This window comes from Equus caballus, chromosome 30 (assembly GCF_041296265.1).
Source record: "Equus caballus isolate H_3958 breed thoroughbred chromosome 30, TB-T2T, whole genome shotgun sequence".
Classification (NCBI taxonomy): domain Eukaryota; kingdom Metazoa; phylum Chordata; class Mammalia; order Perissodactyla; family Equidae; genus Equus; species Equus caballus.
Genome location: NC_091713.1, coordinates 16,517,294 through 16,532,432, shown reverse-complemented (window position 1 = coordinate 16,532,432; position 15,139 = coordinate 16,517,294). Strand labels below are relative to the sequence as shown.

At 36.2% G+C, this 15,139-nt stretch overlaps 1 protein-coding gene across 1 annotated transcript in view; it reads left to right on the top strand.

The window, feature by feature from the left end:
• Window positions 1–15,139, top strand: part of DNAH14 (dynein axonemal heavy chain 14) — a 417,001-nt gene that overhangs the window by 323,918 nt on the left and 77,944 nt on the right. Inside the window, exons 60-65 of the mRNA XM_023632738.2 lie at window positions 431–539; window positions 1,078–1,203; window positions 4,423–4,517; window positions 7,996–8,155; window positions 12,458–12,589; window positions 12,968–13,063. Of these exons, the coding sequence (XP_023488506.2) occupies window positions 431–539; window positions 1,078–1,203; window positions 4,423–4,517; window positions 7,996–8,155; window positions 12,458–12,589; window positions 12,968–13,063 (718 nt within the window). The remainder of the gene's footprint in view (window positions 1–430; window positions 540–1,077; window positions 1,204–4,422; window positions 4,518–7,995; window positions 8,156–12,457; window positions 12,590–12,967; window positions 13,064–15,139) is intronic.

Below are 15,139 nucleotides of genomic sequence, written 5' to 3'. Positions count from 1 at the left end.
ACCTTTGTCAAAAATCAGTTAACTGTACTTGTGTGGGTTATCAGTTAACTGTACTTGTGTGGGTTAATTTCTGGGTTCCCTGTTCTGTTCCATTGATCTACATGTCTGTCCCTCTGCCAATACCACATAATCTTGATTACTGTCACTGTACAATCAGGTAGAGTGATTCTACCCACTCTATTCTTCTTTTTCAAAGTTATTTTAATTATCTTAGTTCATTTACCTTTCCATATAAATTTTACAGTAAGCTTGTCCATATCTACAAAAAAGTCGTACTGCATTTTCGATAGGAACTGCATTAAAACTAAATATCAATTTGGGGAGAATTGATATCTTCACCATGTTGTCTTCCAACTAATGTTCACAGTATGTCCTGCTTTGCTAATATTTTGTCATATCTTCTACCTTCTTAATACTTTTTTGCCTTCAGGAATCGTTTTTCTATGGGTCTATCCAAGATCCTGGAAGCAACTACTCTAGTTACAGATATGCAGGAGGAGCTCTTGATTCTTGGCCCTCAAATAGAACAAATAACAAAGGTGTGTTTGCTTTGAAATCTCTTTTAAAGATTTTATAGTTTAATATAGAACAGTGTTTGAAAGCAAAGGCTCTGATTCTTGACAAATATGGATTAGAATCCCCGCTTTGTTACCATGCAGCTGTGTAACCTCTCTTAGTCTCAGTTTTCTTATTGGTAAAATGAGGAAAGTAATAACAACAATAATAGCAATTTAGAAACATCATTATATCTTATAATTAAATGTGATAATAGGTATATAGCTAATTGTAAAAGCTCACATAGAAAAATTCCATAGTTATTAGTTAAATCCATCTGAAATGTGCTGTGGTAACTTGCTGTCTGCCGAGTATTCCAAAACTCATACTTATCATTCTTTATGTGTATTGTGTGAAGTGATATTTAATGTAGTCATCCTTATTAGTCTATTAAAAATATATATTTCAACTTGATTTTGATAAATTTTGTAATAAGAAATAAGCTATTTGAATTTCTCTTTAATAAAAAGAGATATCATATCCCTTAAATTTCGTGCTAAGAAGAATTCTTTGGTTCATTAGGAAAAAGAAATCCTAGTAGAAAAACTACAGAAAGTTTCACAAGTGGTTGAGAAAGTTCAGGTGCTTGTTAAACAGGATGAAGAAATTATGGCAGAAGAAGTAAGAATTGTGGAAGATTATGCTCAGGTAAAATTAAAAATATAATCAATAAAAATAATTTTGAGATTTATAAAATTATTCCCTGACTCCAAAATGTAAAGGTCAGGCTGACTGCTCTTAAATATATAGTTTTCCAACTTTGGATACTTTTAATTTTTATTTAAACAAACATTTATTAAGTGCCTATGACATGTAGGACACTATTAAATGAAAACAAGGAGTACAAAGACAACAGGGTTCCTGTTCGTGAGAAACCCACAATCCTAGGAAGAGACAGGCTGGTTCTTCTGGTTACAGTGAACAGAAGCTCATTTACGCCATATCAAAAGTGCACGTGGCCTCCAAGAGGAACACCTGCGGGAAATGAAGCAGCTCTTGAGACTGTCTTTGGTGTGTGTCATTTCTCTCATTGACTAAATAATCCTCTTTTTAAACTGGCCAATTCCCCTGCCAACAGGAATCAGCCTGGCGTAGCAAATTAACAAATACTCAACCCTAGTCTGATCAGCAGCCACTCCTGCTCAGAGATGGAGAGTGGAGTTTCATCTATCTTCCATGTACGAACGTTTAATCAAGCATCTCCACCAATTAAAAATATGTGTATAAGCCTAAACCCCCAATAAATGTGTAATTATTTATTTATAAATTATATACGTGAGTGACTATCATTAGCTAGTATCCCAAAGGACAAGAAATGCCCAGGGGAAGGTTTATCATGAACAATAGTGAATGTGAAAACATATTTCAACAGTCCTTTTGGTAATTTCAGAATTTTTTGGCTGGCTTTTTGTCACGTGAGATCAGATCATTGTTGTTTCACGTTTTAATGTGGCTGAAGAAGAGTTCACACCAGGGATAGGAGAAGGGTCAGCCTGCCTTCTTCCCATCGTTCACTTGGACTTCTGTTATCTGCGGTGTCTAATTTACTTCAAACTAGATAAGCTAATAGGTAAATCCCCTCACTTGCACACAAGTAAGCTGCAGGGCTTCTAATGTGCTGGGTGTTTAGGAAATGGGGAAGCCACCACTGCCAACCCTTCTAACTTGTGGAGCTTCCCCCTTCCCTCAGGGTGCCACATGAGTGTCAGTGTGAGCAACCCATGACCTCTGTGGGCCAACCGCATGAAGGCTGTTAACAAATATGTTAAATATGAGTACAGCTTAATTTCAGTCTTCAACTTTTTAGGCCAAAAGAAAATGGATATAGAGGAATTAATGAGGGTTTTTTTGCTATACCACAAGGGGTAATCTGGCTTCAGAGGCACATCCAGGTTTTATAGGACCTGAATGAAGCTTATAAAATTTTGAGGCCATATTTTTTTCAAAAGAATGCAAAATTATTAGTTCACCGTTAGACATGAAGGTGAATATTTATTTAGAATAAGTAAAGAAACCAAATAAAATATAAATTTTTAAAAGCTGACAATTATTACAGACATCACAGAATCTAGAAAAATAGCACAATAATGTTTAGTAATTAACTGCCTTACACACCCTGTAATATTTTTTCTACATTTTTTTCACTGTATACTCTGCAATTAGTTGTCCTATGATAATCATTTTGTAATATCATTACCTATGGAATCTTTAGCATAGTTAATCACAATGTTCTTCATTTTGATAGTTTAGAAAAGTTTCAAGTTCATAACTCATCAGTGATAATGTCATGGACATTTTTAGTATTGCTGTCAAATTTGGTATAAGCAGCAATGGCATTTCAAGATTCCATGTGCAGTGATTAATTTTAAATACTATTTGAATTGAGAACATTCACTAGCCAGTTTTCTGCCAATATCTTCATTATAGAGGTGTTTTCTGATATTTAAACTTTTACTAACGTCAATATTTCTTACAAACTTAACCAGAATTTTGAATTTTTCCAATGTGATCATATGATGCATTCTTCTTCATTAATTGGATTATTAAACAGACCAAAAGCCAGATCATTACTTCTATCCTAAATTTATTTTTTTCTCTTAATAAATTATTGCTTTGGTATGATCTGAAACTTTTCATTACACTTTGCTTCTCAATATCAAAATAATCTTTATTGATTTCAACACTCAATCACTGTTTAACATTCCCCAAATTTTTGTCTTAATTATTTATTTGTATATAAAAATTAAAAATTATAAATAAGGTCTCTTTCACATATATCTATATAAGGAATCTGTAATTTCTCAATTATTTCATCTTTCCAAATACAGTAATTATTACCTAAAAACCCAGGAATTCTGATGAATTCTTTTTGCGTAACTCCTATCAAAAAAAGGAAAAATGTATGGTAGGTTTAGAATAGTATATGCCACGTTACTAAGTGTACTCACGAAGGAGTGAGCTTCCATTTTGAGTAGGTGTCAAAGAGACTCTAACCCACTACTTACAATTTTGTATATCTAATAAACAGACCAGATTCTGCATCCATACTTTGCAAATGCTGTTTCCCCTCCTTTACCCACGTACTTCTGGTGCTTGCCAGGCACGATAGTACAAGTTCCTATTACAATACGAAAATAATGTTGCACCCTGCACCTGAATGTCGTATCACCAGGAAAGTTGGAACAGTGGACAACAGACGTCTTTTTAGAAGTGATGCCTATTTGAGATAGTTTGCAATCACTTAACTATACAGAGAAGTGGCTGTGAGCAATATAAATGTAATTCCCAACTCAGCCCCTTAGCCATATCCCAAAAGTCTGCACAGCCATTCCAGCACCACCTGACGTGATAGGAACCCTGACAGAGTGAGTCAAAATGTAAAGAGAAATTGGTCTGAACTGATGATCGCAGGTGAAATGTCTGACTTCTGCAAGTCTAACAAAAACATATAACCCTACAAACCGATTGGTAGAGCCCCTTCCAGGACCTTGGAATGGGCCTGTGCAAGGGAGGGTGCTAAGCCTAAGCTTCATTCGCTTCACAGCAATTCCACCTTTTACTGGACCACTCCTCAAAGCGGCATTGTTACTACTACACTGCGTCTGATAGAGAAGGCAGAAACCACACAGTGTTTTTGCTTCTCACAAATATCTTCTCATCAGAGATTGCCTAATACATGATATTTAGGACTATAACACACATTTCCTACAGTATAAACATGTGTGTATACACCTACGTCATGCACGTTGCATAACTTATGGACATTGTAAAAATGTCAAATTATACTTTCCGGTTCAAAATATAAGATTTTAAAATATGCAACTGTATTCATTCATATGTATTTGGGGGCTTATAACTTTATTTCAGAAAACTGCCAATGAACTAGAAAGTGTACTGCCAGCTTTAAAGAAGGCAATCATGGCTCTGAATGCCCTGGATAAAGCTGATGTCTCTGAGTTAAGGTGAGTGATTTACCTAAGTTCCTTTTAAGTTGGAAAAGCTCAAAACTAAACATAAATACATGATAAAAGTTACTAAGTCAATATTCATACATTTTTAGATTGTCATTTTTACCCATCTTGGTTACTTTAAAATTTTCATTGTGTGTTAAATACTATATCTTATTGATGTTATGATGCCATCAACTGTAGGGCATATCAGTATTTCATGTACCCTCAAGAAAGAAAAAATACTGCCAAGTAAACTGTATGAAGTGCCGTTGGTTTTAAACTGAATCCCAATCTTGGAGGTGTAAAAATGTGAATCTTAGAATTGATAAAATACTGTATTACCTAGACTAGAAAGAAAAACCACGGTGATTATATAAACCCCTGACCTGTGGTTCCAAAAGTAAGAGGACAATATTGACAGCACTGCTGCTAACGGCAGTTTAGCTGTAGTGCGTTTCAGATCTGTTTGAACGCACACACAGCTGATACTGCAGTGTTGGCCACTGCCACAAGGTGTCACTAGGGGCAGCACTTCCCTTGTGCCCTTTCCCAAAGCCAGCCGTCCCAGTGTGAGGAAAAGCGACGGAAGAGAAATTCCTAAGAAAATAGGAGAAGAAATGAAATACTTTAAGGTACAAAGATCTTAATCTGGTAGTTCTAATTGGAATCTTTGGGTGAGATAATACTTAACTCAAGCTCTCCAACTCAGCAAACAATGGGAATTTGCCTGTCACATCTTGGAATGTGTTGTTTTCCATTATTTATGGAAAGTAGTATTTCAATGAATGGTGCAGAAATATGAAACAAATTTACTGTAATATTTATAACAGATTATTAACTCTGGGGATAAGAATAGAAAGTGACAAAAGTGCTTTTTTTAAAACTCGATGTATTTTTATGGAGAAGAGCAGAGCATATCACAATGCTGAAGTTACTCCACCTGAAGTTGAAAAATAAATGCACAGAGAGAGACAAGCAAGAGGAAGAGAACTAATTCTTGACTTCTTTTTCCTTTTTACCTCATTCATGTGTATTCATTCTTATGCTTTCATTTATTCATTCATTCAGCAGATATATTGAGTGCACACTAAATTCCAGGCCCCACTCTAGGTGCTGAGGTCACTACAGTAGTCAACTGTTGGGGAAGGCCTCTCTAATGAGCTGACAGTGAGGCAGAGAACTGAATGAAGTTTGGATGTAAGCTAGGAAAGTATCTAGAGGAAGAGTTTTCTAAGCAGAAGCATGGAAAACACGAAAGTCATGAGGCAGAAATGTACTTGATGAGTTCCAGGAACTGCAAAAGACCAGCATGGGTGGGAGCTCAGTGAGCAAGAGGGAGTGCAGGAGATGACATCGGAGAAACAGCAGGCCCAGCGCTTCCCAATATAGACCCCCTCCCATACCTCATGACTCTGTTCCAGAAGTTGTATTGTCTTAGCTTTTCTCTGCAGATATTCCTGAGAGAGAGAGAACAGCTCAAGTTCCTGCAAGCCGAATTTCTGACGAGCAGTGTATTACAGTGGTTAAGCACTTGGGCTCTGATACCAAACTTCCTGGGTTGGAATCCTGAAACTGCCACTTTCTAGTTGTACAGCCTCTCTGTACCTCAGCTTCCCTTTTGTGCAGCAGGGATAACAGATGTTGAGGGCATTGGATGAGCTAAAGCATGTAAGGTGCTTAGACTAGAGTCGGGCATAAGGCAAGTTCTCAATAAAAGTTAATTTAGTGCTAAGTTTCCTCTGATCAAACAGGCCCTTCCTCCTGTCCTAGTACTACAACAGCAAAAGAAAACTAGCCTTGGCCTTGAGTTCCTTGCATATGCCTTGTTGTTGGTTATTTTAAAAGATTCTCCCTTGTGATTACTACTGTGCATTTCACTTCACGTTAAAATGCCAAAAAAATGAGATGCCCTGTAATATGATCTTTGTTGCTATTCTTGGGACATGCAGCAGAGACATCTAGCAGTTACAGTTTAGTCCATTCTCTTTCCTGGATGCTATTTCCATCATCAAAATGCAAATGATTGCCCCATGACAGTACAAGCCTTTGCCAATTTGCAACATTAGCCACTAGAAGAAGGAAGAAGGCAGTAGAAAATGCAGATTGAATTAAACCAGTAAGAGTCCAAGACAGAGTACTTCTGTGTAGTAATGGAGGGCTTCAAAGCAGACTTCCAGTGTAGCTAGGTCTCACTTTGAATCAAATATTTGTTTCTGGAAAGTGGCTCATAGATTTAACTATAGTCAATTAAAATCTATTTTCCCTTTAATTTACATTTAAAATTTCATAGATAATACATTTCAACTTAATTTAGCTATATTCCCATCAAGTTTGCTTTAAAAAGAGTCAAACCTGGGCAAAATTGAGGAAAAGTTAGTTTTTGGAGCTCTCATTTCTCCTCTATGGAGCCTATCACCCATCTTGGTTCATTATTGTCTTTCTCATTATTTCAAAAAAGCCAGATTGATAATCTCAGAAAAGCAACCTAATAAATTAATTCTAAGTAAGGTGTTAATGGTTTAATTATTTAGTCCTCCTAAAAAAATCTGCATTTCAAGAGTAGACTATTAAAGAAACAAAGATTAATCCAAATGAATGAACCATAATGATGAAATTTAAGGCATGAGGACCTTCTTGGTGACCCTTGTAGATAATGTTGTGCATGTAAAGTTGGCTTTGTTGCCTTCCTTCTTTCGGGAAGTCTATATGAGTTTCATTTGGGAGAGACTCATTACCCTCGATGGATCTGTCCCTTTTGCTCCAAGTCCCAAATGCTGTTTCACAGCAACCACCACCCTTGTGGCTTTTCATTGAAACTTACTTCTTGTGAATGTTATTCTGACCTCTGGCTTTCCAAAATGTCAACTTCTCATTGGTGGTGCAGTGGCATCTCAGCTGATTAGGATACAGCTAAGAGGCAGCTTCCAATGTTCCAGTAATCCATTGTTAATAACTTGAGAGAGAACTTCCCATCTACCCTCCCACCCCTCCTGTGGTGTATCAGTGATCTTTAGGATAGAAATTTTGTATCAGGATTAAGAAAAGTCAGAGGATGTGTTTAAGGGAGTTGCATCTTGCAGCACCCCTTAAGTCACAAGAATAGGGCTGACCCCACCTACCCCCTCCCACATACATACAGTGTCTCTGTCAAGTAGTCATCAGTACATCAACACTAGGATGAAATAGGAGAGTTCCTACTTTAAAGAACTCTGCAGCAAATACTTTTATAATAAAAAGAATTAAACTCTAACTCAGATGTTCTACATATTGAAGTTTTATGCGTTTCATCTTCCTAAAGCAGAAATACCCATATATTAATGACAGCCAAATTTTTAAAGATACCCAAAAAATGAAATAGCTGTATGTTGGCAAATAGTTCTCCTTATCAAAATGCTTGTTAAAAATCTGGGTATATTGTTTTTTGAGATAGTTTACAGGGTGCTTTTGATTTCAATTGCGAAGTTGATTCAGTTTCCACCATCTATTACAGAGTATATGCACGGCCTCCCTTCCTTGTACTGACTGTCATGAATGCAGTTTGTATTATTCTGCAAAAGAAACCTAACTGGGCTACAGCAAAGTTACTTCTTTCAGAAACTGGTTTCCTAAAAAAATTGATTAACCTTGACAAGGACAGCATACCTGAGAAGGTAAAAAGTTGATCCCTAATTAATGCATAATTGATTAATTCTGTATTTATAATCTGTAGAAGTCAAATAGAAATATTGAAATTGGAATTCTCTATTAGAATTGGAAGACAATGCTGAAAGTTAAAAGATAAGAGAGCAAGCTGCGTATCCCAACATAATAAATTTCCTGAAAGTGTCAAGGGAAAACAACATACCACTGAAATCAGAAAATGTCATGCCTCAGAATCTCTTTAAATACTGAAAATGGAGAGAAGGCCAATCATGGGAAAAAGTCTTTCTGGATGGATTATATTATGTTATGGAAGTGTGATGAGTGGATAAAGTTGTCTGAGATTTTTTTTATTGAAATATAATTGACATATGACATACGACATATATTAATTTTAGGTGTACAACATAATGATTCAATATTTGTATATATTGTGAAATGATCACCACAATAAGTCTAGTTAACATCCATCCCACACATAGTTACAATTTTTTTCTTGTGGTGATAACTTTTAAGATCTACTCTCTTAATGACTTTCAAATATAAAATACATGCATTATTAACTATAGTCACCATGCTGTACATTACATCCCCATGACTTATTTGTTTTATAACTGGAATTTTGTACCTTTTGACCACCTGCATCTGCAAATAGTGACAGTTTGACTTCTTCCTTCCCAATTTGCATGCCTTTAATTTCTTTTTCTAATTGTTTTGGATATGACTTCTAATACTATGTTGAATAAAAGTGATGAGGGTGGGCATCCTTGTCTTGTTCCTGATGTTAGAGGAAAGCTTTCAGCTTCTCACCATTGAGTATGATGTTAGCTGTAGGCTTGTCATATATGGCCTTTGTTATATTGAGATATATTCCCTCTATACCCAGTTTGTTGAGAGTTTTTATGATAATGGATGTTGAATTTTGTCAAATGCTGCTTCTGCATCTATTAAGATGATCACTTTTTTTTATTTTTCATTTTGTTAATGTGGTGTATGACACTGATTAATTTGTGAGTGTTAAACCATCCTTGCATCCTGGGAATAAGTCCCACTTGATTATGGTGTATAATCCTTTTAATGTATTGTTAAATTTAGTTTGCTACTATTTTGTTGAGGATTTTTGCATCTATGTTCATGAAGGATATTTGCCTGTAATTTTGTTTTCTTGTGGTATCCTTGTGTGGTTTTGATATCAGGGTAATGCTGGCCTCATAAAACAAGTTTGGAAGTGTTCTTTCTTCTTCTATTCTTTGGAAGTGTTATTCTTCTTCTATCCATCTATAATTTTGAAAAAATTAAGAGTTTGGGGAAAATTGGCATTAGTTCTTCTTTATATGTTTGGTAGAATCCACCAGTGAAGCCTGGACTTCTCTTTGTTGGGAGGATTTTGGTTACTGATTATCTCCTTACTAGTAATCAGTCGTTCAGATCTTCTGTTTCTTCATGATTCAGTCTTGGTAGGTTTGTATGTTTCTAGGAATGTATCCATTTCTTTTAGGTTGTCCAATTTGTTGGCATGTAATTGTTCCTAATAGTCTCTTATGACCCTTTGTATTCCTGTGGTATCAGTTGTAACGTCTCCTTTTTTGTTTCTGATTTTATATGTGAGTCCTCTCTCTTTTTCTTGGTGAGGCTAGCTACAGGTTTTTCAATTTTGTTTATCTATTCAAAAATCCAGCTCCTAGTTTCATTGATCTTTTGTATTGGTCTTTTTAGTTTCTATTTCACTTATTTATGCTCTGATCTTCGTTATTTCCTTCCTTCTACTGACTTTAGCCTCCATTTGTTCTTTTCTTTTTTGTTCCTTGAGGTATGTTAAATTAGAAGCCTGCACCTCAGGCTGAAGCTTTAAGACAAGCAAATAGGCCTCTCTCACCAAAAGACAAGGCACTTTTCATTGAGCTGCGGCTGCGCTGGGCCCTGGGGCGGGTGTCTGCATGAGCCCTTTAAGGAATGTTTTCCAGATTGCCATAACCTTGTGGGTCTCATGAATGCAAGCTCTGTTGGCTTTCAAAGCTAGGTGTTTTGGGGGCTCTTTTCTCAGGTGCAGGTCTTAAAAGTTGGGGTGCCGGATATAGGGTTCAAACCCTTCACTCCTCAGGGCGAACCTCTGGCTTGTGAGTTCCCTCCTAATTGTGGGTCACCACACTGGGAGTGGGGTTTATGGTGAGACTGTATCTCAGCCTCTCCTACCCAATTCGATGTAAGTTTTTTCTTGTTTGCCCAATGTATAGGGGTCACTAAGGTGGTTTGGAGTTTCTTTCAGAGATAATTGTTCCATATGTAGCTGTAGATTCAGTGTGTCCATGGGAGGAGGTAAGTTCAGGATCCTCCTATGTCACCATCTTAAACCAAATCTTTGATATTTATTTTTATCTGTATAACAAATATTCATATAACAATATGTCCCAGACACAGTTCTGAGCACTTTACAGATATTAATTTATGTGGGAGGAGATGAGTACAGTTTGGAACACAGAAAAAAATTAAAGAAAATAAGGTAGCCTGGATACCTAGTGAAGGGTTTCACTGAAGCAGATTTAATTCGGAATGTAGTTTCGCTGTAGGACTTCAAGGAGGGTGAGGGCAGGGCCAAAGTCTTGAGCAAGCAGTGGAGTTCAGGGCACCGGTAGAGTGGGGCAGGCCATGCTGGACAGGTGAGTCTTGTAGGAAGACGAAAGGGGTATAGCAGGATAGGCAAGAGGTTACAAAGGCCTCTACCAAGACAGTGTAGACAGAAGTAGATGGAAAGGCCAAATGCCACTGATGTTGCCACAAGCCAAGTAATGCCTGTAGCCACCAGAAGCTGGAAGAGGCAAGGGACAGATTTTCCCCTGGAGCCCCCAAAAGGAGCACTGCCCTACCTATACCTTGATTTCAGATTTTTGGCCTCCAGAGCTGTGAGGGAATAAGTTGCTGTTGTTTAAGTCATCCAGTTTGTGGTAACTTGTTACAACGGCCACAGCAGACTAATACAGGTTTTGGTACCAGGAAATGGTTGCTGCCATAACAAATGCCTAAAAATGGAGGAGTGGCTCTGTAAATAGATAATGTGTACAGGCTAGAAGACTATCCTGATGGGGATATTACATAGTTGCTGAGCTAAGAGCTAAGTTCAGGGGCAGACAGATTTAAAGGCATATAAATGGCTGAAGGGGTGAATACCCATTAATTCATTCAATAAATACTTATGGAGTATCTTCCTTGTAAGAGACATTGTGATAGTTTACAAGACCAACTCGTTCCTTTATGTTATGAAACTTACACTATAATAGGGGAGACAGACGTTAAATAGCTAGGACACAGTTAGTTAATTAGTTACAATGATGATCTGTGCTATTAGGAAGTATAGGGTAATATATGAACAAGGTGAATTTTTTTAGCAGTATGTTATTGTTGATATTCATATTATTCATGAATTAATGCAATAATTACTCACTCTCTGAAGCATTCTTAGCAAAAATGATTCCCTGTGATTTTGTTTAAATAGATGTTTCAAGCTTAAAATAATTAATAGCTCATCTAAAGAAATGACTAAAAGCCTAACAGTATTTTAAATGATAATAAGAACATCAATAATAAATTGAGACTAGATCACCTGCCATCTAAGTTATTCAGCAAAAGGGGTCTGTCCTTCCAGGCAAGAGAGAAAATGCCTGGTTGGAAAGGAAGGGAAAAGGAATCTTAGTCTGAGGATTTCATTCTGATTATAACTCCCAAAAATAGATGGGAAATACTACATATTTAACCCTAAATTAGGTTGTACCATTTAAATGAGACCGACCTATGGGCGTGTGACACAACTAAGCTAGAGAACGTCCTCAGTGAGCCCCAGTGTGCCCCAGGCTATACCACCATCATTGCCTAGACAGGCTTTTGCATAGCGACTGTGCCCTGCTGGTATGCCTCTTGAGGGGAGAAGGTGGAGGATGGTATTTCTAGTCACCTCACACTTAAGATGCTCAAGAAGGAGACTTCAGACCTCCTTGTACACCAAATTCCGCAAAGCTGGAGAAAGCTAACCTATTTTATTTTTGTTTTCAAATGGAGTTCCTTTTAAAAAACTATAGCAAAGCTACTGTAACAACAATAGCAATAACAAGATGTTTATAATAGAGGTTTTTCTTTTCCTTTTAAAAAAATTACTGATACTAGAGCCCTTTTTTACCCAGGTATGTGTCTTTGATTCTACTGTTGAAAAGTAGTTGAGTATTTCTTATATGAAGTAAAATTTCATTGTGCTGTAGATTGGGGAAAACTTCAGATCAAGAACATTTCTTTCTCATATAATGCATGAACTGTATTCTCTCTAGGTTTTCATGAAGCTGAAAAAAATTTTAATCTTACCTGATTTCAACCCAAACAAGATTGCTCTAGTTTCTGTTGCTTGTTGCTCTATGTGCCAGTGGATTATAGCTTTGAATAACTACCATGAAGTACAGAAGGTATGCTTTTTCCTTGTAAATATTGTAACAATTTGGAAGTGACACATCTTAGTCCCAGAAATAATTTGTATTTAACATTGCTCAAATGAACTTCTGTGGAAAGAATACGTAATGAAAAACACTTTAATCAAATATATTATGTTACTTCACACAGATAACAGGTGCTCCTGTCAAATTCTTTTATTTATGGCAAATATGCTGTTGTTTTGTTTGTTTTAATCTGTTTCAACATATTAAACTACTTTATATCCCTTTTGTACATATAATTCTAGGAAAGTTTAAGAATTGGCACCTATAAATGTCTTTCAAACTTAAGTGACATTTTTAACAGTGAACGTGACTTTTCCAACACTTCACAGTTGTGCCATTCTTGTTAAGGTGGTGGGCCCTAAACAAATCCGAGTAACTGAAGCTCAAAACATCCTAAAAATCGCACGACAAAGGTTGGCCGAGAAACAAAGAGGTTTACAGCTGGTAAGAAATGTTTTTACTTGTTAAACTCTCAACATCTTTATGTTTAGACAAAAATATCAGGAAAAAGTTATTTCAGTAGAGTTTATCAGTTTAAGATAAAATGGGGATAATAACAAAGGTAGTGAAGAGATTAATTGTGATTAAGTAAATAATATAGATATTATATGTAAAGATCTTAGTGCCTGCCACATAATAAAACACTCAATAATGTTAATTATTATGTCAATAATATACTAGTTTATCATTTCACCAAATTTCTCCCAGGAGCTCTTTGTAACTTCAATCTGCCAAAGACTTAGTATCAATTTGTGTTCTTAAAAAACTGTGCTTAACCTGTTTATATCAATTACTCTCTGTTGCTTTGTAAAGACATGGTTATTCCTTAAAGATCTTGGTTTCAAATTAAAATAGAGTATCATTTTGAGAACTAGAACTAGAATTGAAATCATCGATCCCTGTCAGCTATGTAGCTCACATTGCTTTTGAGAATGGGTAAAGTGATTTACTTCAGTGACAGCAATCTAGCAGGCAAGTTCAGCCCATTGACATCTTTTGTTTGGCCTAGAAAATCTTTCTCCCTACTCCTTACATTTTGATGTAGTTATCACATTTTAAAATCTTGAGATTTTATTTAAAATCTGAATTTCTATCTTCTCTTGAAAATTCAGAAGATCTGGTAACCCTGGGCTAGCACTCTCACCTGGTTATAGTAAGCCCTCAACTCACTTCAAGCATTTATGTTACCTGCCTGACCCTACAGGCATTTCTTGCAAACTCAGATATATAAAAAGGATTGAACATTTTTGAAGGAAATTAACAACAAATTTGAACTGAATATATTTGAGGTTGATATGTCATCTTATTGCTAATGTTTTATTGCAGCTTATGATGTATCTATATAGTTTTATTTATATATGTGCAGATAATAGCTAACATTTATTGAGCATGTACTATGTTCCAGGTACTATGCTAAGTTTTATATACATTTTCTCATTTACTCCTCAAATCAACTTTCAGAAGTAGATGTTTACAAATGAGAAAACTAAATTTGAATGATTTGGTAAATTTGCTCAAGATCTTGAACCTCTAAGTGGTGGTGCCCACATTCTAACCCAGGTCTATTTAACTGTAACTCTAACCTATGTGCTTAACTACTACACTATAACATCTTTCTACCCAAGAGTAGTATTGAAAATACCTAGCAACCAGTGTGGCAGAGGCACCAATGAATCAGAATGGACACTTGTCATGGAGTAGGAGCTCCTGGAGGCCAACAGCTTAGATTAAAGAAAGGGTATAGGGCCAGGGTGGGGGGTGTAGGGTGGAAGTGCTCTCCTGGGCATGGGGCAGGATCATTTAGCAACCACTACAAAATATTTCAATATTTTAACAACTGCTGTATCTGCATCAGTGTATATCATGGACTATCAGCCCTATTTCTGTCCCCCACACAAGTTAATGAATGGAATTGGCCCAGGAAAGGAGAAAGTTTGCCTCAGAACTTAGAGAAAAAAAATAGACATTATACAACTTAGTAAACAGGAGTTCAAGAACAAATAATTTTTAATGAAAGCATTCATTCTTTCTTGCAGTAATTACTAGAAACTCTATGTAAATAAATTTGAAAACCTGAATGATGTGCCTGGTTTTCCAGAAAGTTCTTAGTCACTAAAAGTCAACTTAAAAAAAAAAAAACCTTGAAAGCCTAAACAAGCGAAAAATCATGGATTTAAGAAGATATCACAGATAGAACAACCAGACAGAAGATGAGGAAATAAAGAACTGAACAACACAATAAACCAACTAGACCTAACAGACACATAGAGAATACTCCACCAGCAGCAGAATACACCTTCTTCTCAAGTGCACATGGGACATGCTCCAGCATAGATCATGTATTAGACCACAAAACAAGTCTAAATAGATTTTAAAGATGGATGTCATTGTAAAGTATCCAATCTGACCACACAGAATGAAGTTTGAAATCAATAACAGAGGAAAGCGGAAATTAAACAACAAATGCTTAAACAATCAATGGGCCAAAGAAGAAATCACAAAGTGAATTAGAAAATACTT